The sequence below is a fragment of the Pelobates fuscus genome, chromosome 3 (assembly GCF_036172605.1).
Source record: "Pelobates fuscus isolate aPelFus1 chromosome 3, aPelFus1.pri, whole genome shotgun sequence".
NCBI lineage: Eukaryota > Metazoa > Chordata > Amphibia > Anura > Pelobatidae > Pelobates > Pelobates fuscus.
The window spans coordinates 65,879,044-65,906,628 of record NC_086319.1 but is presented as its reverse complement, the minus strand read 5'-3'; the positions used below and the strand labels follow the sequence as shown (position 1 = coordinate 65,906,628).

The following is a 27,585-nucleotide window of genomic DNA, read 5'->3' as shown; positions in this document are numbered from 1 at the left end:
GTCATACAAACTAAATAGTCTTTTTTTCGTTATATATTTAGCCTGCAAAGCAACAGAATTTTCTACATTTTCCCACATTTACATTTCATTATTCTTATATATTGTATTTCCTCTGAATATCAAGAAATTTTATAATTAGTGGTAAGTATCTATAAGCATCTCTAAGACATCAATCATAGCGCCTGTGATTTTTCAACTAGTAATATTTTTTTATCATGGCGTTGAAATATGATGTGACAATTGTGGGGGAGGTGATTAAATAGGCCAATCAGTGTATTGCAAAATGTATATATAATATTTTTTATGAATTTTGCAGGACACTGATTGGCCCATCTTCACACATTTCAGTTTGGTTCATTTTCCTGAATCTTTCTCGGTTAACAAAATTCAGTCAAACCGAACTGCCATATGGGTGAAATAATTCGGTTTTCCAAAATATTTTTTGTATTTTTTAGTAGAAGTGATTCTGCTGAAAAAAAATTCTGTCATGCACAAGTCTAAGTTAATTAGCTACACTTTCCTATACAGACAAATAGTTAACTTTTAAAAATAAGCCTTATTTTACAGAGCAACATGCAAACATGAAGATTGATGATTTTTAGAATCTGTAAAAAGACTGAAGAGACTTGAGGAAGGAAAGAAAATCTCATTTATTTAATATGCTTTCATTGATAGTTTCATTACTTACATAACATGTTTTATATTACACACAAAACCTTTAATGTATAGTTGAATATATAAATGAATATTTAATGTCAGAGGGGATTTGATTCATGAGCACATTTTTGTTTCTTTAAGATTTGTTTTTCAGCTTGTAAAATGTTCACTTTAAACAGTGCAAGCTGAAATCTTCACTGAATCTACATGCCTCTTATTTGAATATATTTGTGATTGACAACCAACTATTGCTTTCCTTAATCATAAGGTGATGGGTAGAGCGGGACCTGTCCCCAAACATCCTATTGCGTTCCCACAAGTTAAAAGCTAAATAAAGAAGGATTGGGGAGATATGTAGATTTGGCATGAGGTTCCAGTGGGGCAAAGATTACAGAATGTATTTCATCTTTTTGTTGACAGATTCAAAAGACGTGATGCAAAAACGGTTGTGAGGGGATGAAGGGAAAAGTTTGCAGCTTAGAGGGGATAAAGTATTTTATTTTACCTCCTGGTTGGCAACAGTCAGTTCTTCTTCCAATGCAGTGACTCTTTCTAAAGATACTCTCAGCCGTTCCCTTACCTGGAAGAAAAATCAAAATGTGCAGTAACAAAATTTTCTATAAATTTTTTTGTGTTTCGATAGTTAACAAAACTATCTGCTACAATTGTTCTGCTATAATTATACATTATATGTGATATACGTTCTAATGCTATCATTCTTTGAACAAATGAAAAACAGTAAGTGAGAGAAATGTTATGAACGTCTTATACGGTCTATATGCTAAACCAAAAGACATTGCTCACATGAGTACATACTCTAAAAAAATAAAATCAACAAAACAAGTTTTAAACATATCACATGTTTTACACATTTATTCTAATGACCTTTATATTAGAGAATAAAAAAAAAAAACATGGTTGACCACAACAGCTCTTCTGTACATTTTATACCAAAAGGTATACTAAAACAAAATCAGGTGTTATTATGGGGAAAAGTGCTAAATAAGAAACAATCACCATGGAAACTGGTAGAATGGGCATTAAAATTTAAGAACTTTTTTACCTAAATCAACACCTATTTTGTCTAGATAAATCTCCCCCAGTGTTAGCAAAAGAGGCTCATAATAACAAGCAAAAAAGACAAAAAACTTATTTTTTATTGGATTTATTTAAATATGTAAATATAATCTTCTGCTTTGGAAACATTCGGGGGCTTTCAGAGATATTGTGTAGGAAGGAAATACGTATATAGTGTGTGATAAAAATAATACATGCATAATAGCAAAAATGCAATTTAGCTTATATGCCATGAGGTGCTAAAATGAAGATACAAGATGTTTTTCTCAAAGTATGACCCTGTCAGCTAAAAGAGCCAGACAGTGAGTAAATACACCTGTGTCAATAAAAGATAAGAATACAGATAAGACAAGTATGTGTTGATTAAAAGTATGTGTTCAGCAAACACACATATATCGCTATGAGGTATATAAATTAAGTTAATTATATATAAAATAGAAATGTTGTGTGATATATTAGCAATTTACATATATAGAAACTATATATCTATATAAACTACACCTTTATAGTTGTAATAAAGATGTAATTAGCATCTTAAAGTAAGTTGAAAGCTTAAATATCCTGAAATTGCCATAACACTTAGGTGAGCAAGGACACATTGGTTTATTGGTGTGAGACCAAAGTCCAAATTGAGAGAAAATAGGAAATGCTGACCAAAGCATCTTAAAATTAAAGATTACTAAATTGTCCTGAACAAAGTTTAACCCTATATGATAATAGCTGGTAACATTCCAGACGTAGACAACAGATCCACCTGCTGTTTAAGACATATAAAATATATATATCAAAATGACGTCAACAGCCATTAACATAATGACTTGCCCCAAAATGTTATTGGACCAGGTCAGAAAGTTAACAGATAAGGAATGTCATATAACCCCATGATATACACACACACACACACAAAACCCACACATAAACAGAGAGAAAGAGAGACACACAGAAGGAGAAAGGAGATATGACATCAGACAAGAGACGGACAAGAAGACATCTTAAAAACAATCTTAAAAATAACATCCAGAACATCTATCGGTAAATATAAGCCAATTATACTAACTATAAAATGACATAACTAAAAGCTAATATTTTCTGGGTAACAGAATCATATAATAATCTAGGAAATATTTATCAGATAAGACTGTTTTAACTAAACCTGCAAGAATTTAGGTACTGGATGAATGAATTAATCATAATTACTCTGAAACAGCACTGAGCTGGTTAACATTCTGTGCTAGCTGATAAAACATTGTCGTAGAACTTTGTGTATGGATCACCTGAGTAAACAATGAACTCCGTCCAGCTAAGTCTAATGAATGGTGTTTACAATAAGCAAACAAGCCACATGTGTTTGGAAATTGTGCTAATAAGTAAAAAGCTAAGATTGTATTTTAGGATCCTGAAAAATTCTGACTTTAAATTATAATAATCCATATGCTGATAAACTCATATGGTTCCTTATAATTTAACAAATAGTAACATTCTATTTGCTGATTGTCTCAATCAATAGTGTATGAAGAACATATTCCATACTAACCATGTTGATTGAATTTGCCCTAAACTAACAATCCTATCACTCAAGAGTTTGAAATTGTTACTGAGACTTTGATACTGATTTATGCCATATCTTGTTGAATATTATTGAAAACTATTCAATAATTAGCGCGTATAATTACACTTACACTTGACAAATATAAATATAATTTTTTTTATAAAAAGTTGTGATATTAACGTATGAAATATTAAATTCAAACAATGTACTCCAGGTCTAAAGAGTTGAAATAGTGAGTAAACTCTTCACTATAAATAATAGTTGGGAATAAGCACCAATAAAATATCAGCCCCTGATATTTTACTAAAAAAATATTAATTTTAATAATTTGTATGGACATATTTTTAATGAATGACATTTTATTAATAATAATGAATCCCCATAAATATCCAAACAGGGCAAGTTCATTAAACACGCTAAACTAGGCTCTATTTACACATGAAACCGTTAAAATGAGAATTCTATCAAGTCCCAAAGTCTATGCTGTCAGTAAGGAACCAAATTCCATTAGTATATTGTGTGATTTTCTGGGACAACATATTAAGGACCCATTGCACATTTTTATGCTTTCGTTCTACCTTATCTTAGCTTTATAATGCAAAAACCAGGCTGTATATAGTTCTCTTAAAATAAGTGAAAATGTATGCTGTTTGTTTGCAAATTATGTGTTTAAAAGCATACTCAAAAGCTAGATCTCCCATGATGCTTCTTTTTTAGAACAGAAAAGCATCACGGAGGTTGCAGTTCTCAAACATCTGGGGATCTACCTAAAACATCTGGGGATCTACAGTCATGCTTTAGACTGTTACTGGGAGATACATAAGATAACAATGATAAGGAGTGTGAGAAACAATAATTAACTGTCTGTTGTCCCTGTAATTGTGGCTCTGAACTACCCTTATCCATGGGATCAGTCCCGTGCTGAATAGAAGGGTTCCTTTGTAATGTCAAAAGTAAGTTAAAACTTCCTTGGAAACCCCATAGCAAGAGCGTTTTATTATTGATTAATACTAGCTATTCTTGATATTGGCTACTCTTAATCTGTGTTTTTTTTCCTGTGTTCCTTATACAATATAATTATGGAGTTACTGTAATATAAATTAAGCAAATAAGTGCACTACATAGAAAACAGCATCATCCTCATTTGACATTGCTTAACAAATAATAAAAAGATATTAATCAAATCCTCATCTTTGAACCAACTCACCAAATCAGTTTTAAATGTTTTGCTTGCAGTTTACAATTTGTATAAGATAATTAGAATATTGTATAATTTGAATATTGCTTTTTTCATGTATTAAAGGAAACAAAGTTGTTAATAGTTTGAACCAATTAACACCAAATGTAACTGCTAATTTTTAATTTACAGCACTGTTTGTGATCTGGTCAGGCTCATTAATAGCACAGTCACGCTCACAAAATATACCCTTAGTATACATTTAAGTTTTACAGTTGCAAAATTAATAATTGTTTGCTTAGAACAATGATTCTTGACTTGTGGATTAAGTCTCAAAGCCAGACTACTGTTGGACCTAAAATTTGAATATCCTTATTTTTTTTTATCAATTATGTCATCTTTATACAGATCTGTGGCTACTGCTCACAATGAATTGTTTACTGTAAAATCTCTAATACAGGAAGTTTAAAAAAAAATATGTTAGTATTTTTTTTACTATTACAATTAAATACTGTTTTGCCAATTTGATTTTATAATTGAATAATGATTCCTGAAGATAAGTTGAAGTGCTGAGTTTGGTTGCCAGTTTAAAAAAAAAAAAGGGGTACGAATGACTGGATTTGACTATAGCACACTATCATGTAGTATAAATGCAATTTACAACCCCTTTACCTTTATACAATTACGTTAGTAATATAAGTAACCATTATTTTTACATTTACCTAAATGTTTTGTCTATTAAACTACAGCATAATATTTATATATAATTTGTAGTTTCAGTCACCATAAATCTAGCACATCTAGAAAAATTCAAAGAGGACGATTATAAAAATAGTAACAGTAGACAGCAGGTCAATTGTGCAATGAAATTACATGATTCCAAGTGTTAGAAACACTTGTCAGTTGAGATAAATTGTAACTAAGAAACAATTGGAAAGAATAAATAAGGTGTTTCCTGCACTGATTATGCTAAGAGGCTTGGGAGAGCTGGCAAGAGGATAATTGTCCATTGGGCCACTAGCATACAGACTTGTGGGCTGCAGCCTCAATGAATAATTATTTTGCTAATTAAAAACATTGAAAGTGCAATGGAAAACCTGTTTGCTGTATAGCAGCAAGTATGAATAGTGCAGAGCCTCTGTTAGACCAGTGCTAGGTGGTCATGTACTTGGTCTGGTGGCCCTTAATCTCAGTACGCTCTAGGGCTGAACTGACCCACTGAGATCTTTTTCAGTTTTTAGGGCTCACCTGGTTGTGAAACTATGATGAGTGTGTATGGAGTAGAAGTATTTAAAACCTGCTTTCCAGGGGAGATGATACATTAATATCAAGGGAGTCACAGGAAACAGAAGTTGATTACTTTTTTCAGTCTAAACCAGTGTGGCGAAACCGACCTCGCCACGTGTCCTTGGAGGGGGCTGATTGCCCGCCTCTTGCCTTTGGACTATGGACCAGACTTTATGGGAATGTGATACCCCAGATAGCCATACCATGGAGCCTATTCATATAATGAAAGACTATGGGAAAGACTTTAGCTCCATGGCAATTGTACTGTGTGAGTAGGATCTGCGCGCTATTCGGTAGTTTTGTGCGCGCAGATCCCAGCTATCTGGGGATAGGTGACATGTCTGTGTGTTATGTGTAAATGTGACTTTGTGTATTTTAAAGTGTTTTATGTCGTTTTGCAACCGTGTGGTTGATGGAGTCTGCCTCTAGTCCTGGATGATTGGATTGCTTCTCCAATTGACTCCAGGGCAGAAGGGAGGAAACCAGGGTGCATTGTGGGGATGTTTTTCTGCCAGCCAGAAAGGAACAAAAGATACTTTTAGTAACTTTTGAACCCCTGGTCGGATTCATGCCATTTTTTAATATGTTGTTCCCCTGAATGGATTGATTGTGGATATGTATTTTTATGTGAATGTGATGTATGGTTCTAAAGTTATGAAAGTTGTGTAAAAGTATATTTTGAACTGTATGCATAATGGGATTATGTGTCACACTAAGGGGAGGGGATGTGTGGGAGGTAACATCTATGTCATTGGTTCTTTTATGCCTCCCCCTGGGTGTGGCCTGTATGTGTGAGTTGGAAATAAAAGCCAGGCTGGGTGAGCCAGTTGGGAGTTCCTGTTTAACCCTCAAAATGAAGTGTCGTCTCGTTCTTGGGGGGAATTGGATTGTAAGCTGACTGCCAGGAGTGTAAGCGGATTGTATGCTTTTCTTGTTCAGCTGTTCCAGTTCGGAGTGTTATCTTGTATCCAGTTCGGGAGTTTGGTGTGCTGCAGTAGCTGTGCCTGTCTCTCAAAAAGGGGATTATCGCCTAAACTGGGTTTTATCCTCTTGTAAGTGAAACGGTCCGTTACAATTGGTGGCAGCGGTGGGATCGTTCCTACAACCAGAGGGACAGCTACAGACAACACTATTCCTGGATTACAAAGTGAGGACAACGCCAGTACCCGTACAGCGCCCCTATCTACGAAGGATTTTGGGAAAATGGGCAACACGCACACCTGGGCAACACACACACCTGAGGAAGAGAGTGAATTAGAATGGAGAGATAATGCCCGGATAAGATTATGGTATGATGCCCGGGAAGAAGTCCAGTATCAACGGCAGCAGCGCTTTCCTGGTGCCGCATACCTGTTGGAGGAACAAATGGCCTGGCGGATGCCGCTTCTGGGGGACCAACCCGGAGGGGAGCGGGTAAGACAACTTGAGTACCTTGTGGAAAGGGAACTGAGCCTGGACGTCTCATACCGGGCACTGTGGTGGTGCACTGTCCAGCCAGAGACGTGGAGGGCAGAGGGCATCCAGCCGGAGGGGGATCACTACACTAGCCCTGGCCTGTTGTGGAAGGCCCTAACAGAAGACGCCGACTTCGGCAGTCCAGCAGAGTCACGGTACTGGGCTATCGTGCATTACCGGAGTGAGATGTTACAGGGCCCGAGATCTATTGGACTGGGACGAGACCTCCGCCGTTTCGCTGCCATGGAACAAGGGCTGGAGATGGACTATGTAGAACTATTAAATTCCGGCCCAGATCCCCAACGGCAGTGTGTGTCCCAGGGAGCAGAAGGTGCAGTCCTTCCTCCCCAGCGGCAGTGTGTACCCCAGGGAGCTGATGGTGTCGTCCATCCTCCCCAGCGGCAGTGTGTGTCCCAGGGAGCAGAAGGTGCCGTCCTTCCTCCCCAGCGGCAGTGTGTACCCCAGGGAGCTGATGGTGTCGTCCATCCTCCCCAGCGGCAGTGTGTGCCCCAGGGAGCAGAAGGTGCAGTCCTTCCTCCCCAGCGGCAGTGTGTACCCCAGGGAGCGGATGGTGTCGTCCATCCTCCCCAGCGGCAGTGTGTAACCCAGGGAGCGGATGGTGTCGTCCTCCCTCCCCAGCGGCAGGCTGAGTTACAGGGGGCAGAGGTTGTTGTTCCTGCCCCCCAGCAGCAAAGTGAGATGCCAAGAAGGCAGTGTGAAGTGAAGGGAGCGGAGAGCAGCGTCCTCCCTCCCCAGCGGCAGTGTGTGTCCCAGGGAGCAGAAGGTGTCGTCCTTCCTCCCCAGCGGCAGTGTGTACCCCAGGGAGCCGAAGGTGCCGTCCTTCCTCCCCAGCGGCAGTGTGTACCCCAGGGAGCTGATGGTGTCGTCCGTCCTCCCCAGCGGCAGGCTGAGTTACAGGGGGCAGAGGTTGTTGTCCCTGCCCCCCAGCAGCAAAATGAGATGCCAAGAAGGCAGTGTGAAGTGAAGGGAGCGGAGAGCAGCGTCCTCCCTCCCCAGCGGCAGTGTGTGTCCCAGGGAGCAGAAGGTGTCGTCCTTCCTCCCCAGCGGCAGTGTGTACCCCAGGGAGCCGAAGGTGCCGTCCTTCCTCCCCAGCGGCAGTGTGTACCCCAGGGAGCTGATGGTGTCGTCCGTCCTCCCCAGCGGCAGTGTGTCCGGCAGGGAGCAGAGACAGTCAGTCTCGCACCCCAGCAGCAGGACAAGAGAAGGAAAGGGGAGACAGCTGGTCTCCCTTTCCACCAGCAGAGAGAGTGTCAGGGAGAGGAGCCTGCTAACCCCTCTCACCAGCGGCAGTTCACCGTCCAGAGAGAGGAGCTTGTTACACCCTCTCTCCCACGGCAGCCTAACCCACCAAGGGGAGATGTTAAGCCCCACATCTGTGCAGATGGGACCGTAGTCTCTGCACTTACAGCACCAGGGATAGGGATGATCGGTCCTGTCCCCCAGCCACAGAGCGGTGTATCAAAAGGGGAGACAGTCGGTCTCTCCCTCCGGCAGCCGAGCTGTGCACCTAAAGGGGAGACAGTCAGTCTCCAGCAACCAGGCTCCAACCAGAGTACTCCCGTGGTAGTGCTGGCAACAGGACAGAGTACCGCTGGTCTCTGCCCCCTCAGCAATCCACCAAGGCAGCCTACCAGTCTCCCACACAGCAGTGGTGAGGCACCTGAACCTGGACAAGATTCTCCCTCACCCAGGTGTAGTAATGGTTTATTGTGGGTGGGCTGTACTGCTGTTTCTGTCTTGTGGGTGGGCTGCTGGACTAACAAGGGCACTGACCGGCAGGAGGTCAAGTACCCTGTTAGTCTGGGGGGTAAAGGGGAGAAGTGTGGCGAAACCGACCTCGCCACGTGTCCTTGGAGGGGGCTGATTGCCCGCCTCTTGCCTTTGGACTATGGACCAGACTTTATGGGAATGTGATACCCCAGATAGCCATACCATGGAGCCTATTCATATAATGAAAGACTATGGGAAAGACTTTAGCTCCATGGCAATTGTACTGTGTGAGTAGGATCTGCGCGCTATTCGGTAGTTTTGTGCGCGCAGATCCCAGCTATCTGGGGATAGGTGACATGTCTGTGTGTTATGTGTAAATGTGACTTTGTGTATTTTAAAGTGTTTTATGTCGTTTTGCAACCGTGTGGTTGATGGAGTCTGCCTCTAGTCCTGGATGATTGGATTGCTTCTCCAATTGACTCCAGGGCAGAAGGGAGGAAACCAGGGTGCATTGTGGGGATGTTTTTCTGCCAGCCAGAAAGGAACAAAAGATACTTTTAGTAACTTTTGAACCCCTGGTCGGATTCATGCCATTTTTTAATATGTTGTTCCCCTGAATGGATTGATTGTGGATATGTATTTTTATGTGAATGTGATGTATGGTTCTAAAGTTATGAAAGTTGTGTAAAAGTATATTTTGAACTGTATGCATAATGGGATTATGTGTCACACTAAGGGGAGGGGATGTGTGGGAGGTAACATCTATGTCATTGGTTCTTTTATGCCTCCCCCTGGGTGTGGCCTGTATGTGTGAGTTGGAAATAAAAGCCAGGCTGGGTGAGCCAGTTGGGAGTTCCTGTTTAACCCTCAAAATGAAGTGTCGTCTCGTTCTTGGGGGGAATTGGATTGTAAGCTGACTGCCAGGAGTGTAAGCGGATTGTATGCTTTTCTTGTTCAGCTGTTCCAGTTCGGAGTGTTATCTTGTATCCAGTTCGGGAGTTTGGTGTGCTGCAGTAGCTGTGCCTGTCTCTCAAAAAGGGGATTATCGCCTAAACTGGGTTTTATCCTCTTGTAAGTGAAACGGTCCGTTACAACCATGTAGAGATGTCACAGTGTGAATGGGTCCCTTTGTGAATTTCGTCATAAATGTATTAATTTGTACTTGCACGCACGCCACAAGTTGCCAACTATCCCCTCATTATTATATTATGACTACCTGTAATTAGATGATTTAGATCTTTTGAGGGAGATATAACCTCTCATGCTATGATCACAAAGTGCAAAGTGTTTACATAATTCTGTGTAGTGTGCACAGCTAGGGAAGCCCTCTGATGACAACAGTAAGCTAGGCGTGTCAGGCTACGGCCAGGGTTTAGATTATAGTTAGAGCTCTGTCAGGATACCTCCATATCTTCCATCTGATCGGCATTACCCGTATGACTTCCTGGTTTTGCCGATCCAACTCTGCCCATGCAGCTGACGTCACGTGCTTCCCTTTCAAAAGGAAGCCGCATTCCAAATTGCTTAATCAATTTGTGCCTCTCGCATACTTGCTACATTGTTGCTGATAGCTGACTGAGTTCTTCTATTTGATTACCTGTGTACTGAACCTCTCTGGCTTGATCCCGACTATGCTGGCTTCTCCACTCCCAGACTAGGAACAGACTTCACCACAAATTCCTCTATTCCTCCATTCACTACAGGGAACCATGATCCTCACTATCTTGGAAAGATCTTCCATGCTCATCATCCAAGTAAAGCAAGCTAAGTCCTCCAGTTAAAGGGATTAATAATTGGTTCATACCTAAAGTTAATGGGAGGAATAAAAAGGGAATACACGTGTCTGCTCTCAGGGATTCAGTTACTCCTAAATTACTGCTGATTACTCTTTCCTAATTTATTTCACATATTATTTGGATTCTAAAGGACTGTGATTATTTTCCAATCAGTATCTATTTAATTTTATAATTAAGTGTTCTTGCATAGCAAGACCACTTAATGTTATCTCACATATATATTATTATTATTCTTATTATAGCCAAATTTGCCACCCTAACCCCTCCCACAGTTTTTACACTACATAGACAGTAATATACCGAAACATGCGGATTGTTCCCGATTGGATTGCAATTACTTTGTGGAACGTTTCGCCGAATGGTTCACGGAATATTGTCGTTCTTGTGGTGAAATTAGTCCCATAGGAATGAATGGCAAAATGTTCAAAACTAGAGTGGGAGCTGGCAAAAGCTGAAAAATCAGGACATGATTTCTAAATTGCCACCACCCCCTCATTTTCAAGCACACCTACTTATATCAAAACGTTCAGCTATCCCTGCTGCCACTAAAAATGTCCATGGCTAAGCCATAGTCCTGATAGTTTTCACAATATGACCATTTGTTTGCAGCTCACGCCGTCCATTGACATTCATTGAAACTCCACTCTAGCCAGCTCAAATTTGAAGGGCAATTTCTAAACTGCGACTGTGCCTTCATTTTTAATACTTCCGAGACATACTATGCATCAAAATGTAGGTCTGGGTCTTGTGGTTCTCTCTTCGCTGTAGGATTTATAGTTTTAAAAATATGACCGTTTGAAGATGGCAACCGTCAAAATACTCTGACCTGTGCCAGGCTGGAGCAGCAAGTGATGTCATAGACAGGGCCTTTTGTATACCTGCTAATGTTTTTATAAATGTATGTTTTAATGTAACTGTGAAGCACTTTGAACAACAATGTTGCAATTAAATGTGCTATATAAATAAATAATAACAGTTACTCCGCCCACTCCAGTTGTAGACTACTGGTGGAGGCAAGAACACTTCACACAATTTCCCCAGAAATTGTAGCTTTACTATTGCAACTTATCCTCCCTGGCGGTATGATTATGTCAGGAATTTTGTACCAAAAGCGGTACCATTTTTTTGCATGGAAATTTGGTGTTATGTATTGTAGGCCAGTAATTACTTTCTTAAACCTGACCAAAAGTACTCTCAGATGTGATAAAGTTCGAAACATAAAATCATGAATTATAATCTAATAAATAATATACCGGTTCCCATTTTCTGTTCCTGGAAAACTTGCTATGCAGAGTAGCTGATTGCTGCTCGTTGTAGCGATTTGTCTCCGTGACAATCTTTTCAATGACGTCATCTGTGAGAAATAATTGTAGGTATGCCAAAGGATCATTGTGCTCAACGTCTACCTTCATCCCAGGTGATCCAGTAAATGGAAATCTTGGCGGCGGTACCTCATCCATACCGCAATCAATAAGGCACCAAGTGCGCACATCACTGAGCTCGGGTGCAGAATCGTCGCTGTCGCCACTTCTCTGGTCACTGTCAGAGTCGGATGACGAATCTTGCCACGAATCGCTATCGCAGTCGCTCAATTCTGCGAGGGGCTCTGTGTCGCTGCCGCTGTCACTCATCTGATCCAAACCCGCTTTGGAGATGCCAAAGTGACGCTTTGATGCCATGGTAAAAAAATTATTTTATGGGCAGAAATTACAGCAAAAAGGGCAGGCAGGGCAGTGTAGGATGATCAAATTTCAAATCTGAGGTGATACTGTGTCAAATCTGAGGTGATACAATGTAATCTGACAGGATTTCACTGTATCACCTAACTTTATGTGTGTGTGTCACTTTTATGCTTGAAACATTTGAATTACCTGCCCAGTTCCGCCCCCATGAGCCTCTGAGGCTCACAGAGACGGAACCAGGAAGTCAGATGGAGGCATCCGCCGGGGCTCTCACCGGCAATCACAGCGCGGGGACATCGCTGGATCGCAAGGAGATCAGCCTTGGGGGACCCTTAGGTGGCCAGCTCCTGGGGCTCCCAGGAGAAGAGGCTGGCCACACTGGCGTACATACCGGGTCGCAGGACCGCGACCCCTGCGACCCCGGTATGTACGCTACTGGTCTTACAATTTCCTAATCAAGGATTTACCCTGTTAATTTATCACTGCCAAATGCTATTTTATTTGAAGCAATACTAAGCAAGATTACTATTGCTATGTGAGATATTATTTCCAGTTTTTATTGCAACAGAAAATTGCTAATGTTAAAGTACCTTATTTCAATAAATTATATTTTCTTAACCCCTTAAGGACACATGACATGTGTGACATGTCATGATTCCCTTTTATTCCAGAACTTTGGTCCTTAAGGGGTTAAAGTGACAGTATCAAATGTATTCATTCACCTACGGTTAAGTTCCAAATTAAGTTTTCCTATAGTATTACAAGCTTGGAGTGGCAAAGAATTGGAGGAATTAGGACTAGATAGATAACTAAGGTTACATGAGTTAGAGAATTTAGGGTTAGGGGTTATTTAGGATTGGAGACATAGGTTGATAGCTGATTTTGTAGAAGAGACGTCATAGGGCAACAATGTCACTTACTGGAACTCGTTTAATTCACAATCTGACAAGCGGTGACTGAAGGTGGGAGTTACAGTCCACAGCGTATTTAGAGGGTACATGCTCATCACACTAACCTTAACTTACCACCCCCACCTTAACTGTCATGATTTTTTAACCCATACCAAATTCCATTGGTACCGTGTCTGGTAATAGAAAATATCCCCAAAATAAGGCTCAAAAAACGACGTAAGACACCCCATTGTGTCTACATTTGCAAATGTTATGCATTTATGAAATGAGTAGGTTTCAATTTGGCCTTTTAACATCACAAGGATATGATGCACCGGGGATAGATGTATAAAGATGATATAGCACAATTAAGGATTGTTTTCATAGTGGAAAATTAGGATTTAAAAAGGTCCATATGATTCACCATATGAGATCCCCCGGTGATCTTAGTTTGCAACTGGCATGTTTTAATCAGTACTTTGTACTTTCTAAATCATTAAATGCCTCAAAATTAATCATGGATCTGGATCCAGCAAATGTTCTACTATGTTTTCAGCAAATATGCTCAATTGTCTGACTTGATCAATAAACCTCTTAGTTAGATTTAATGCATGGATATTGTTGGAGGTCATGAAGAAATCACTGATTCTGTTGACGTTTTTACAAATCCATCATAAACATTTTCTAAGTTAAAATATTATTTTCCCTCATTATTATTTTTTTGTTATTAGTATGTAAATTGGATCTAGGAAGACAAGGCTAGGCACACTAAGAACATGACCTATCTGGTAAAATAAACATCTGCCCCAGTGAATTGTGACCAGAGAAACTGGCCAAACTCTGTATCTGCCAGCTTTCCATGTCTTGGAAGATTTGATGCACCAAACGTAGAAGGAATTTTGGAGAAATCCAATTTCTGCGTACACCAAAAGTAAGTCAACCAGAGGTTCTGTATTTTTCAGAACAATAAAAGTTTATATAATTAGATGGGACCAGTTTACGTATTATAACCTGGTCCCTTGGGCATGCTGTGTATCAGGGATTTATGAGATATATATTTCAGCACTTGTGAGTAGTTCAGTTATTAAAAAACATAAATTAAACTGCTCAGCAAGTAAATGATATCCACACCACGTTTTATTTGCTTGCTTTATAGCATTATATATTTTTCTAACATGACAACTAGACTTTCGCAATTGCGAAAAATTCAGTTTGTCCGAATGAATTCATAAAGAAAAAAAATTTGTTTGGTCCGAACAAATTTTGTCCATTTTGGTTCTGTGCAATTTCCCATCCATGTAATCGTTTGAGGAAAAAATGTATATATTACTGTTCCAACCCCCTTTTTCTGGCACCACGGATGGAACTCCAAATCACAAAACAAATTAAATGGCGTGTTTTATTTGTTTTGTCATTCAGCCATATGGAGATAGGCAGTTGCAAAATTCAAATGAATCGCTGATCACCTGAAATTCAGTGAAACCTAGTCAACAAGTCTGATGGCAACACATTAACATTAACAATGCTACTCTATAAATGCCCATTGAAGGCTATAATATAAGTGATATAATATTAATGGTAGCTGTATGTAGGTGAAAAGAGCAGGACATAATCTGGAAACACATTCAAAATAGGAGTAATTCAATCATTATCAAATGATATAGTAAGGTATGCTAACATTGTTTTTTGTTGTTGTTGTTTTTTTAAGAACTTGTGAATAGGTAAAGTCTAGTGATATCTTTCTAAGCACTCCATAAAATGAGGCAGTCCTAGTGATGTCCTGTAACCTAACATTGGAGGTGCAGGTGGGAACATAAAAGAAAAGAATGTTACACCACATTCTGATACAGGACATCAGGGTGAAGTTGTTTTTAGGGAAAAGCACTGGAAAGATGATAAGTCTGGCAGCAGGGTTAATTTTGGTTTGCGGTGGGGTAATACAGGTAACATTTCCAAAAACTGTTTGATTAAATTATTCCTACTAGTGCCAAAAGTAGCATTCCAAATAAGCCTTGTAAACAGATCTTTATATAATCTATACACCAGGCAGGCAAAATCGCCTGCAATATATACTTACCTGAAGACCAGGCCCCGCAACATTCACAATTTTGGCGGGACAATTCCATTTTCAGAGTCCATTCCACCAACCCAATTTATGCAAGAAAGGGCCTTCCAGACAAGTCCCTTAAGTCCTGCAGCAGGTGCACTCAACCCTTTTCTGTGTGGGCCCGTCCTTTATTGGTTTTGCTAGTGACGTGAGTCACATCACCGGTGAAGACCCCATTCAGGCCCACCCATCCATCCTAAGCTGAGGCACGTCCACCCTTAATGACAAGTGTTGGTAGGAATGTTGTAAACACTTAACATGGCTTAGTTACACAAGGGAGAATTAATAAGGAATACAACATATAATTATATGGAAAGATTTAGTTTCTGCTCCTTCTATCTCAGAATGGTCTTTATTAAAGGAACACTATAGTCACCTAAATTACTTTAGCTAAATAAAGCAGTTTTAGTGTATAGATCATTCCCCTGCAATTTCACTGCTCAATTCACTGTCATTTGGGAGTTAAATCACTTTGTTTCTGTTTATGCAGCCCTACCCACACCTCCCCTGGCTATGATTGACAGAGCCTGCATTAAACAAAAACTGGTTTCACTTTCAAACAGATGTAATTTACCTTAAATAATTGTATCTCAATCTCTAAATTGAACTGTAATCACATACAGGAGGCTCTTGCAGGGTCTAGCAAGCTATTATCATAGCAGGGGGTAAGAAAATCTTAATCAAACAGAACTTGGAATAAAGAAAGCCTAAATAGGGCTCTCTTTACAGGAAGTGTTTATGGAAGGCTGTGCAAGTCACATGCAGGGAGGTGTGACTAGGGTTCATAAACAAACGGATTGAACTCCTAAATGGCAGAGGATTGAGCAGTGAGGCTGCAGGGGCATGTTCCATACACCAAAACTGCTTAATTTAGCTAAAGTTGTTCATGTGACTATAGTGTCCCTTTAATCATTTCAGACTGCTCTTTTCACCAGAGAGAGAAAACCATTTTTTGCAGAGAGAGGATTGAATTGAATAAGGATTTGGACAAGGCAGGGGTAGGACTGCAATTAAAAGGTTTAAGTGAACTACTCATAGCTAGTTACATAACAGAGTAAGTCACTTAGATCAAAGTGCTTTAGTTAATCAAAATAGTTTATAGAACCACACACATGTTTATATGCATTACACCAGGTTTTATCACTGTGCCTATTGAAATCCATTTGTACACACCATGCAATCTGAGTTACTAGAAAAGAAAAACAAAGAAATACTATGAAACTTACATCCATTTGAAAGACTGTACCCTCTAGAACAGGTAAAAGATTTGCTGATTAGACTTTATTTACAAGGAAGTTTCGATCACCAGTGCCGTTTTACAATCACCACCTAAGAGATTTATCACGCTTTTCAATTTCAAGTCAGTTTATCTGATATATGTGTACATTGTAAGCTAAGGATCCTTGTACACAAGTTAAATAACTCATAACATTTTATTGCTCTGTGTTATAATTTATTATTGTTGTTTAGTAATTAGTTAATGGATTATTTGAAATCCAAAGAACATTTTAATACATGTGGCCTGTTTTTTTTGCTATTTGTAATGTTATGCTAACCTAAATTCATTGAGTCCAAAATAACCCTGGGGTGTTTTTGCAAGTGCTGCACAATTTGGACCTATTTTCATTGTCTGCGAGACTTTTTTTTCTCTTGTGTATTGTTTTTTCATTCTCTCTCTTTTTTTTTTGTAGCAAGCTAATAAACCCAATTTTAGGTTGTTATGGCGATGGAACAGATTTTAAGTTATTAGTAACTCCTAAACATATGCACTGGTTTCATAACTGTGCTAAATATATCGTTTGCTCCCTCCTGATGTTTCTGCTTGTGAAGTCTGAGTTACATAGTGCAGCCCTGCTTTTTTTCCAAGCAGATATGCAAAGCACACGCTGTGCTCTACTCAAACAAATTACAAAGCACAATATGACTCAAAGACAGCCAGAATAATTGCCATGTTATACCTGCACAATATTTTCATTAGTGATGTGTGTTATTATCTGCATTTAATTCTTTATTTTACTCAACAGCGTGATATCTGTTAAAAGAAAGCATTTTAAATGATACAGAGACAAAACAAAAACAAGAATGTAAATAGGCAAACACTCTGCAAGATACAAACACTTGCCTCTTGATTTATCAGAACCCATCGTAAAAAATATTTAGCACCAGGTTACGGTTTCTCGAAAATGACATTTATTTGTGTCTGTATCAAATCAGTTAAAAATCCTATAGTGAAATACAGACAGGAAATTGTGTTTACTAGACAGACTGTTTGCCGTTGTGTCTCTACTTATTACTGGCCAACCAGTACTCTTTAAACTGTCTGTCACAACTTTTAGAGAGTAACAGTTGCTTGCCCACTGACACATTTTACAAGTAGCTACAGAAAGTTACCTGCTAATAAAGGTATACTACAGTGTTAGGGACAAAACAATTATTCCTGACACTATAGTGTTATAATATCTATTTAGGCATCTAGCCCCGCTTGCCTCCCATTGAAAAGGCATTTAATTTACCTTTTTCCAGCACTGCATCGGTCTTGCTGTTTTATTACCTTTCAAGGGGGTTAGCACTGGACAAGCCACATTAATGGTGGTTTTACCGCTATAGGGTCAGGAATATATGTTTGTGTTCCTGACCCTATAGTGTTCCTTTAATAACTCATCCCTACCTTGCCACCACTTATAAATAACCCTCCGAGTTGACTTAATAATGCGTGTGAAATCTGTTGGTAAAGTTGCCTTATGGGACTATTGGAAAGCGTTTTATGATCATAGGACTGGTTTGGCGTATTTAATATTTTCACTAATTTGAAGGCATTTTGCCAGGAAAATGATTATTCTGAAACTATGCATTGATACTGCTTCCCTGAGTCAGACTAGTAAATCTCAGCGACCTTTTAAAAGAAATACAAGCATAAATCTTTTTCTTGCTTACAACGGTTTTTACATCCATTAATAAATCAAGCCCTTGGTCTTGTCATTGTCATATTGCCAGCTGTCATGTAGAGAACCACTATTAAATCTATTAAATAACTACAGGTTGTCTGCATTCAATTTAGATAACTGCATTGACTTGCTTTGTAATTGTTGCCAGTAATTTGGAGATGGTGTCATTTGGTAACATCTAAATCTGGAAAGTGATGGGCATATTTGAGAAACATCTGTCATTCCATTTATTTTGCTGTTGTGCTATAATGGACTGTATGACAGTGATAGGAACAATGTAATGAGGTGGGTGAAGTAAATGTTTCATCCAACAAAAATATGTAATAAAGTTCTGAGAATAGCTTGGAGTGACAACCTATGTGTGATTGCTTAGGATCTGTCAGCCTGGTAGAAAAGAACACCTCCTTTTATCCTAATGCACAAGTGTGGAGAATATGTGTTTGAAAGAAAACAAGCTGGTATCCCCAGGACACTAGTAATCACGGGATCCAATAAGCTCCCATTCCTTAACATGAAATAGTATTATTGAGAACAGGGCTGCCACCAGAAATTTTGGGGCCCCTGACGCAGCCCAAGGTTTGTGCCCCCGAGCCTGCCCACATGAGCCTGCCTACATTACCTGCCCAAATCCACCCACAGGGCCGATCCCGAGTCCACCCACAAGGATGAAGTGTGTACTGAATTTGGTGTGTGTATATAGTGGCTGTAGAATGTGTGTAGTAGATGCAAAGTGTGTAAAGTGGATGCGCTGTTTATAGTGGATGCAGATTGTATGTTTGTGTGTATAAGATGTAGAGTATGTCTGTGTAGTGGAGAGGGTGTGTGGATGTAGTGCATGTATAGTGAATGCAGAGTGCGTGTTTGTGTAGTGGATTTAGTGCATGTATAGTGAATGAAGAGTGTGTGTTTGTGTACTTGATGTAGTGTGTGTGTATAGTGAATGCAGAATGTGTGTTTGTGTACTGGATGTAGTGTGTGTATAGTCAATGCAGAATGTGTGTTTGTGTAGTGGATGTAGTGTGTGTGTAGTTAATACAGCGTGTTTGTGTAGTAAATGTAGTGTTTGATCCATGGCCCTGTCGTAATGTCACGACTGCTAGTGTGGTCCAACACGCAGAAACTGTGTAAACATATACATGGAAAATGAAAATGAAATAAAAGGATAGAACGTAAACCGGTCCTTAGAATGGCCGGACTAATATGTTAGAGACAGAGAATGGTCAAAGGGAAAGCCGAGGTCAAGGAAGCTAGAAATAAACAAATATCGTTTAAACAAGCCAAGTCAGGGAAACCAGAAATCGGAATAATAAGGAATAGCCAAGGTCAAAATACCAGAATATCAGAATCACAAGGATAAACGCACTCTCGGGAACCAGGAACAGGAAACCACAACAGGGAAAGGTACTGGGGTGAATCAGGGATTTAAATATCCCTCTCTAAGCTCTGATTGACGTCACGCGCAAGTTCGTATAATTGTGGGTGGCGGAGCTACGATGGATGCGACCGCACGGTCGGCGCCATCTTTAATTAGCCGGGGCAACGTGGAGGAGCGGTTCCCGGCTCGCCGCCGAGCAGGTAAGCTCAGCATGTTGACGCGGTCGTGCTGGTCAGGCACGGCCGCGCATCGCGGCGAGCCGGGAGCCGTGACAGAGCCAAATCGGATGTGGGGGCGATGATTGTGTCTGCCTGTGACTGTATGTGTGACTGTCTGCCTGTGACTGTCTGTGACTGTGTGTGTGACACAGGTAGGCAGTCACAGGCAAACAGTCACAGACGCAGTCACAGGCAGACATTGAAAGGCACACAGTCTACCTGTGACTGTGTACCTTTGACTGTGTATTACTGTCTGCCTATAACTGTTTGTGTGTGACTGTGCATTTGACTGTGTGCAAGTGACTATGTATCTGGGACTGTGTGTATGTGGGTGTATTTGACAGTACATGTGTATAACTGTGTGCATCTGACTATGTCCGACTGTCTTCGCTCTGCAGTGAGCCGGCATGTAACATCATCCCATAATTGGCGTCATTGCAGGGTGCACAAGGGACCTGTGCTGGAAGAGCACAGAGATCCCAGCAGCAACCACTGACCACCAGATACTGAGGATCAACTCCAGCCATCCCAGAGCAAGGTAGGGAGGCTGGGTGGACCTCTTGAATATTGAATGTGTGTATGTGGTTGTGTGGGCAGAACATATGGTGGGGCGACAAATTTTTGTTTGCCTAGGGCAGCAAAAATCCTTGCCCCGGTCCAGGTTGTTCCAAATTTTTATGAATTATAGAGGCCACTGTGCTCTAAGGAGCAAGGCAGCCAACATTTCCCCAGATCTTTGCCTCAACATAATCCTGGCTTGCTTTTTATTCTGATATCCATTATCCATTATTCATTTACAACTCTGAGATCTGATATAGACAGGTGTGTGCCTTTCCAAATCAGTTGACTTTGTCACAGGTGGACTCATCTCAAATATGATCCAGATAAATGGGATGCATCAGAGCTAAATTCCAAGTGCCATAGCAAAAGGTTTGAATACTTATATCAAAGTGATATTTCAGTTTTTTCTTTATAATAAATTTTCTACGTTTTTTTAAAAAGGGGGTTTTGTTTTGCCATTATGGGGCACTGAGTGTAGTTTACAAAAAAATTCTGTAAATAATTGTCATAACAATGTAATAATGTCATAAGACTACAACATTAAGCAGAGCAAAAAATGAACGTGTCTGGATATTTTCTGAATGCACTGTATTTCCAGAGTCCTCCAACTATCAGTTTGAAATACATTTTGATCAAATCCAATGTTTGGCAAAATTGTATTTGTCATATATATCTGACTACGTACTTAAGCCCTATAATATTATATAAGCATATCTATAAGTAATAACTTCAAGAATTTTTTTTTTCTCTTAGAATGAATTCAAATAAAAAGGCATACATTACTGTATGTGTTGAAAAAAGTACTGGCGTTTTGAAACCTACTGAATAAACATGCCTTTGAACCTTTAGGGATCTAATTATATCACTAATCCACAACTGCGTCTTGTGTGATCTAACCATGCATGAATCTTTAACATTAACCAAATACTTCAGGCCAGTTAAAACCATTTAACAAGAATTTCAGCAGAGAGTGTTACTTGAATGATTTTAAAATGACAAACATCCTCCAAAAATACAAATGTAAAAAATACACTTGCAGAATTGGAAAACGGGAGGAGATTTTAAACACAGAGGGACAAAGAACTGATTAGCTAAGAGTAACACGTTACAGTGGAGCCATTATTTACAGTTAAGCAATCATGCAAAGTGATTATTAGATAGACTCGTATTGCAGTTTATGTTATTAGACTGATATTTCTCTTTTTAGAGAGAAATGTGTTTAATGTGAATTAACGGGCTCTTGAGATATTAAGAAGAGACAGATTTTGTGCATTTTAAACATAACAATAGATCATAATCATTAAACAATGAACCTTTTATTATTTATAATTTTAATAATTACTCATTATTAGGAATTTAGATCTTTAGTGGAGTACAAAGAACTGATTAGCGGAGGTAACAAGTTACAATGGAGCCATTATTCATAGTTAAACAATGATGCAAAGCGATTATTAGATAGAATCATATTACAATTTATGTTATTAGACTGATATTTCTCTGTTTAGAGAGAAATATGTTTTATGTTAAATAACCTGCTCTTGAGACCTTTAGATGAGACCTCTTTTGTGCATTTTTAACATAACAATAGATCATAATCTTTAAACAATGAACTTTGTATTATTTATAATTTCAGTAATTACTTATTGTTAGGAACTTGGATATGTTGCATATAAAAAAAAAACAAATAACAAAACAGCTTATCATTAAAACACGTCTGTCATGTTTGTTTTGCGTAAGTTAGCTCATTAAACAGGGCTCTCAATCCCCTCTGTTCCTGTGCGTCCAAGTCGTCTGGTTACAATTACGTGTTTGTTAGACTCCCATTGTAGAGTCCTGCGCGATTTGTTGGAACTTCATAAATAACAATAATACGTTTCAATCTACGTTTTGTATTACCGTATATACTCGAGTATAAGACAAGTTTTTCGGCACATTTTTTGTGCTGAAAAACCCCCACTCGTCTTATACTCGAGTCACTGTCGGTATTATAGCAACTTACATTGCCATAACACAGACAAGGACCGCCGGGCTCATTACAAGCCCGGCGGTCCTGTTGGGGGCTGGCAGCGAGCTGTAACTTACCTTTCCTGCAGCTCCTGTCAGCTCCCTTCTCCTACGTTCCGGTCAGCTCCCCTGTCAGCTACCACTGTAAGTCTCGCGAGAGCCACGGTGTCAGAGTGTTGCCACAGGTTACACCGCGAGACTTACAGTGGGAGCTGACAGGGGAGCTGACCGGAACGCAGGAGAAGGGAGCTGACAGGAGCTGCAGGAAATGTAAGTTACAGGTTACAGCTCGCTGCCAGTCCCCCTCCTACATAGCCAATGCCATTGGACCACCAGGGAATGAGAGCCCCCCTCCCTGACCAAGCAGGGAGGGGGGACGAAAAAAATATAAATAAAAATTTAAATAATATAATAAAATAAAAAACTTAATTATATTAAAATAAAATAAAAATATTAATATTAAAAAATATATATTAAAATAATAATGATTTAATTTTTTTTTAAAAAAATGCCCACCCCCCCACCAAAGTTACACACTCTGCATCACATACACAAACACACTCTGCATCACATACACACACATAGCATTCATACACACACACACTGCACACACTGCATTCATACACACACACTGCATTCTATACATACACACACACTCTGCATTATATACACACACACACTACATTCTTTATATACACAAAATGGATATTCAATTAATGTAATTTTTGGGGGATCTTATTTTATTTAGAAATTTACCAGTAGCTGCTGCATTTCCCACCCTAGTCTTATACTCGAGTCAATAAGTGTTCCGAGTTTTTCTGGGTAAAATTAGGGGTCTCGACTTATATTCGGGTCGACTTATACTCGAGTATATACGGGTAATTTATGTATTGGGACCTAATTTCATAATATTGCTGTGCAAATGTAGGGATTTATTTTATTTTATTTGTTCTGATTATTTTACCTTGATCGTTCTTCTTCTCTTTGTCAACATCAGAAAATACATAGAATTCTCTTCCTTATGGCAACCAGTTGCAAAATGTGTACGTTAACGTATTTCTCCACTTCCTCTCTTTTGTCAACGTTCAATATGTGAAATTTTCATTTTGCTTATGGCTGAGAAGGACCATCCATGACATTTTGCTTGTTTGAAATAGGTAAGTAAATTAACATACTCATATCGCTACTGATGGCCACACAGAAGGTAAACCTTTTGTTTTAAATGGTATCTATGTACCCATGGCAACATGCTTAAAATTGGATACTTGGGAACAATTAAAATAATATGAAAATGCAGTATTTTAAGTTTTAGGCAGAATTATGGGAATATTTCATTCAACAAAATACAAGCAGCAGAATTGACAAACACATTTTAAATGTTAATAAAGGTGAGCAGACATGCATCACATCTAAACAACTGGAAGAAACATAGTCCATTAAGATGAACACTCATATAGATGTATTATAAATCTATAGCTTAATATCTTGGCCAATCAACTACTGAGATTTGTAAAACTTCCAGGATGCCGTTTTAATGTTTATATAACATCACATAAAAGTCATAGCTCGTTTAAAATACCAACGTATTCTACTTTTCTCTATAGATGCACAAATAAAATGGTCTGCTGTTAGTGATCACGTCTAGAAAGAAAATGATACACAGACATTGAGTCATTATATAGGACAAGTTGTATACATGATACTTTGGTTCCAAAATGTATGTGTACCAAATCTTCTCAAATGGGAACAAATCTCCTAACTCTAGTCAGGTCCTTTGGGAGAGAATATTAGTTCGTGCAGTATCACCAATACCCATGGATCACCTTTTATATATATATATATATATGGCATTATCTGTTATTGAACACACACACACACACACACATTATATATATATATATATGGGGTGGACTGACAACTCATGGATCTTCTTCCAACTTGGGTTTTTCCCTACTGTCCCAGTTTTCCTTCTCTGCCATACCTTAAAATTGTTCCCTTTTATTTCTTGTATTGCATATACTTCAAGCAGTTAACTGTTTTGTTGAACAAATGGAAACCTTGCTCTGAACTGCCCAGACCTCGAGAGTCAGAACACAAGGTCTGCAACCGGCAGATGGTGAGAGATTTACATAGTTCGAGTCCTCAACCAGCCCAAGGAATTTTGTAGACTCTTTGTCAGGAACGGAGATTGAGGTTTCCACTTCCTTCACTTCTTTTTGTTGGAGAAGGATACTGACCAATAGCAAAATGCCTATGCACACCAAGTGGTTTCAAGTGAGCAGAGTTTATTTGTGATTAAAGCAACATTTTTACTCCGAAAACTTACCTTTTTCAAGCAATGCTTTTAGATTTTGGAGCCGAAATGTTGCTTTAACTGCTAATAAAGTCTGCTTGCTTGAAACTACTTGGGGTGCACATACATGTTTCTATTGGAATATTACTGGGGAGACACCACCCCTGCCTAATTGCACTTTAGTTTTATTCACAGTACATGTGTGTTCCCCTATTTGGACTTAACTCCACACAAAAACAGAGGCATATCTTCTTGGCTGATCTTGTCCACAAAAGTGGACAGGATCAGCAAACGAGATATATGTGTTTTTCAAAAATGGGTACTGCTTTCCCTACATTTATCAGGGTAATTAAATGTTTGGGATAGGACTGAGCATGGTGAAGGTAGGTAAGTTGCTATAATTAAGGCCTGTAAAGAGCATGTAAACCACAGTCTGTTCAAAACACGATATGTTTATAGGTTTAACCATAGTTTTTACCTTTACTTGTTGCAAAGTCAACTGAATAAAACAGTGGAAGTAGTGGATGTACTGTGTGTTTGTGTAGTGTGTGTATTAGATGCAGTATGTGTAGTGGATGTAGTTTGTGTATTAGATGCAGTGTCTTTGTATAATGAATGCAGAGTGTTTGAATGTGTGTTGGATGTAGTGTGAGTATAGTGAACGCAGAATGTGTGTATAGTGGATGCTGTGTATATAGTGAGTGCAGAGTGTGTGTTAGGGTCAGGGGTGTATCCTGGTTTTGTGCTGCCCTAGGCAGGACAAAACTCAGGCGCCCCCACCTCCCCCCGCGCCACCCCCACCCAACCTTTCCCCCCGCCCCGCATTCTAAATACACACACACACACACTCGCTAACAGACAAACACACTCACTAACAGACACACACTCAATCACTAGCAGACACAAACTAGCAGACACACACACTCACTGACATACACACACACTCACAGGCAAACACACACTAACAGACACACAGTCACACACACACTAACAGACACAGACACACACACACTAACAGACACACACACACACACACACTAACAGACACACACACACACACTAACAGACACACACACACACACACTAACAGACACAGACACACACTAACAGACACACACTCACCCACCCACATTAACACATTTTTTTTAAATTTATTTTTAACACATTTTTTAAAAAAAATTTAACACGTTTTTTTTTTATTTATTTGTAACACATTTTTTTAAAATTTATTTTTAACACATTTTTTTTTAACAGCCCCGACCCCCCCCCTCCCACCTTACCTTTGGGAATGCTGGGGAGGGGGGTGTCTCTTCCTCCCTGGTGGTCCAGTGGCTGCTGGGCGATCGGGCGGCACTGCCTGGCGGGCGGGCGGGCGGACGGCCGGCGAGGGAGCACTTCCCCTGAGCTGTCTGCTCAGCTCCCTCGCCAGCCTCAGAGTGAGGCTGGGAGCCGGAATATGACGTCATATTCCGGCTCCGCCTCCCAGCCTCACTCTGCGGCTGGCGAGGGAGCTGAGCAGACAGCTCAGGGGAAGTGCTCCCTCGCCGGCCGTCCGCCCGCCCGCCCGCCAGGCAGTGCCGCCCGATCGCCCAGCAGCCCGCCGGCATGTCTTTTAGCCGCAAGGCTAACAAGACATTTGCCTTGGGCATTTGGGGGCGGCTTTTTTTGCCGCCCCCTGGAAAATGCCGCCCAAGGCAAATGCCTTGTTTGCCTCGCGGCAAATACGCCCCTGGTTAGGGTAGTGAATGGAGAGTGTGTGTCAGTGTAGTGAATGGAGAGTGTGTGTCAGTGTTGTGTATATAGAATGTGTTTCAGTGTAGTGAATGGAGAGTGTGTCAGTGTTGTGTATGCAGAATGTGTTCAGTGTAGTGGATGGAGAGTGTGTGTCAGTGTTGTGTATGCAGAATGTGTTTCAGTGTTGTGTATGCAGAGTGTGTGTCAGTGTAGTGAATGCAGAGTGTGTGTCAGTGTAGTGATTGCAGTGTGTGTGTTGTACTAGTGTATGCAGTTTGTGTAAATGTGCAAACAAGGGCCTGCAGTCTGTGGGTGCAAAAAGGAGCATTTTTTCACATTAATTTTTAGTAAATTGTATACCACGCCTCACTGCTTCTTACCTGGTCCAGGGAGGGGCGAGATTTAATTCCCTGGTCGTCCAGTTGCATGGTGGGGCCCCGGGATACCTGTTACTGCAGAGGGGGCCCAGGACACTGTGTCTGCACATTCAGCTCCTCTCTCCCATTAACTCTTGCGAGCGTGGCTTGCGTGCCGCGCAGAGCTTTGCCATGGGTTACCATGCTCTGACGGCCGTGGGTCTCGCAAGAGTTAATGGGAGAGAGGAGCTGATTGTGCAGACGCAGTGTCCTTGGCCCCTCTGCAGTAACAGGTAGCCGGGGGCCGGCAGCTGCACATATATTTAACAATAAGCACTATATATATGGGGAAAGTGGGGCCCAGGACTCCCCCCAGGATCGTCGGGCCCGTGGCAACAGTCATGGTTGTCACCCCCTGATGGTGGCCATGATTGTCATTAGAAACTTTTTTAACTGATCTCAACTCACTGAAAACCAAAAAATGTGAAATACAATTACATACCTTTTCATCTAGAGCTTTGTGATGCTCAAAAAGAGACTTAAGAGCCTTTAGAACTTCTACTTCACTGGAGACTCCTGAGGGTGACTGGGCTTGGCGCTTTACCACCGTCATTCTAAGTGACCTTTCGTGTCTTGAAACAAGGCACTCCAAATGCTCCAACAAAAGCTGTTGAATTTAACATAAATACAT

At 40.1% G+C, this 27,585-nt stretch overlaps 1 protein-coding gene across 9 annotated transcripts in view; it reads right to left on the bottom strand.

Annotated features, from left to right (window-relative positions):
• PPFIA2 (PTPRF interacting protein alpha 2) overlaps positions 1-27,585 on the bottom strand; it is a 369,600-nt gene that overhangs the window by 122,250 nt on the left and 219,765 nt on the right. For all 9 annotated transcript variants that reach the window (XM_063447134.1, XM_063447135.1, XM_063447137.1 and 6 more), the window contains 2 exons: positions 27,397-27,561; positions 1,163-1,237 (listed from right to left, as the gene is read on the bottom strand). In XM_063447134.1, coding sequence (XP_063303204.1) covers positions 1,163-1,237; positions 27,397-27,561 — 240 coding nt within the window. The remainder of the gene's footprint in view (positions 1-1,162; positions 1,238-27,396; positions 27,562-27,585) is intronic.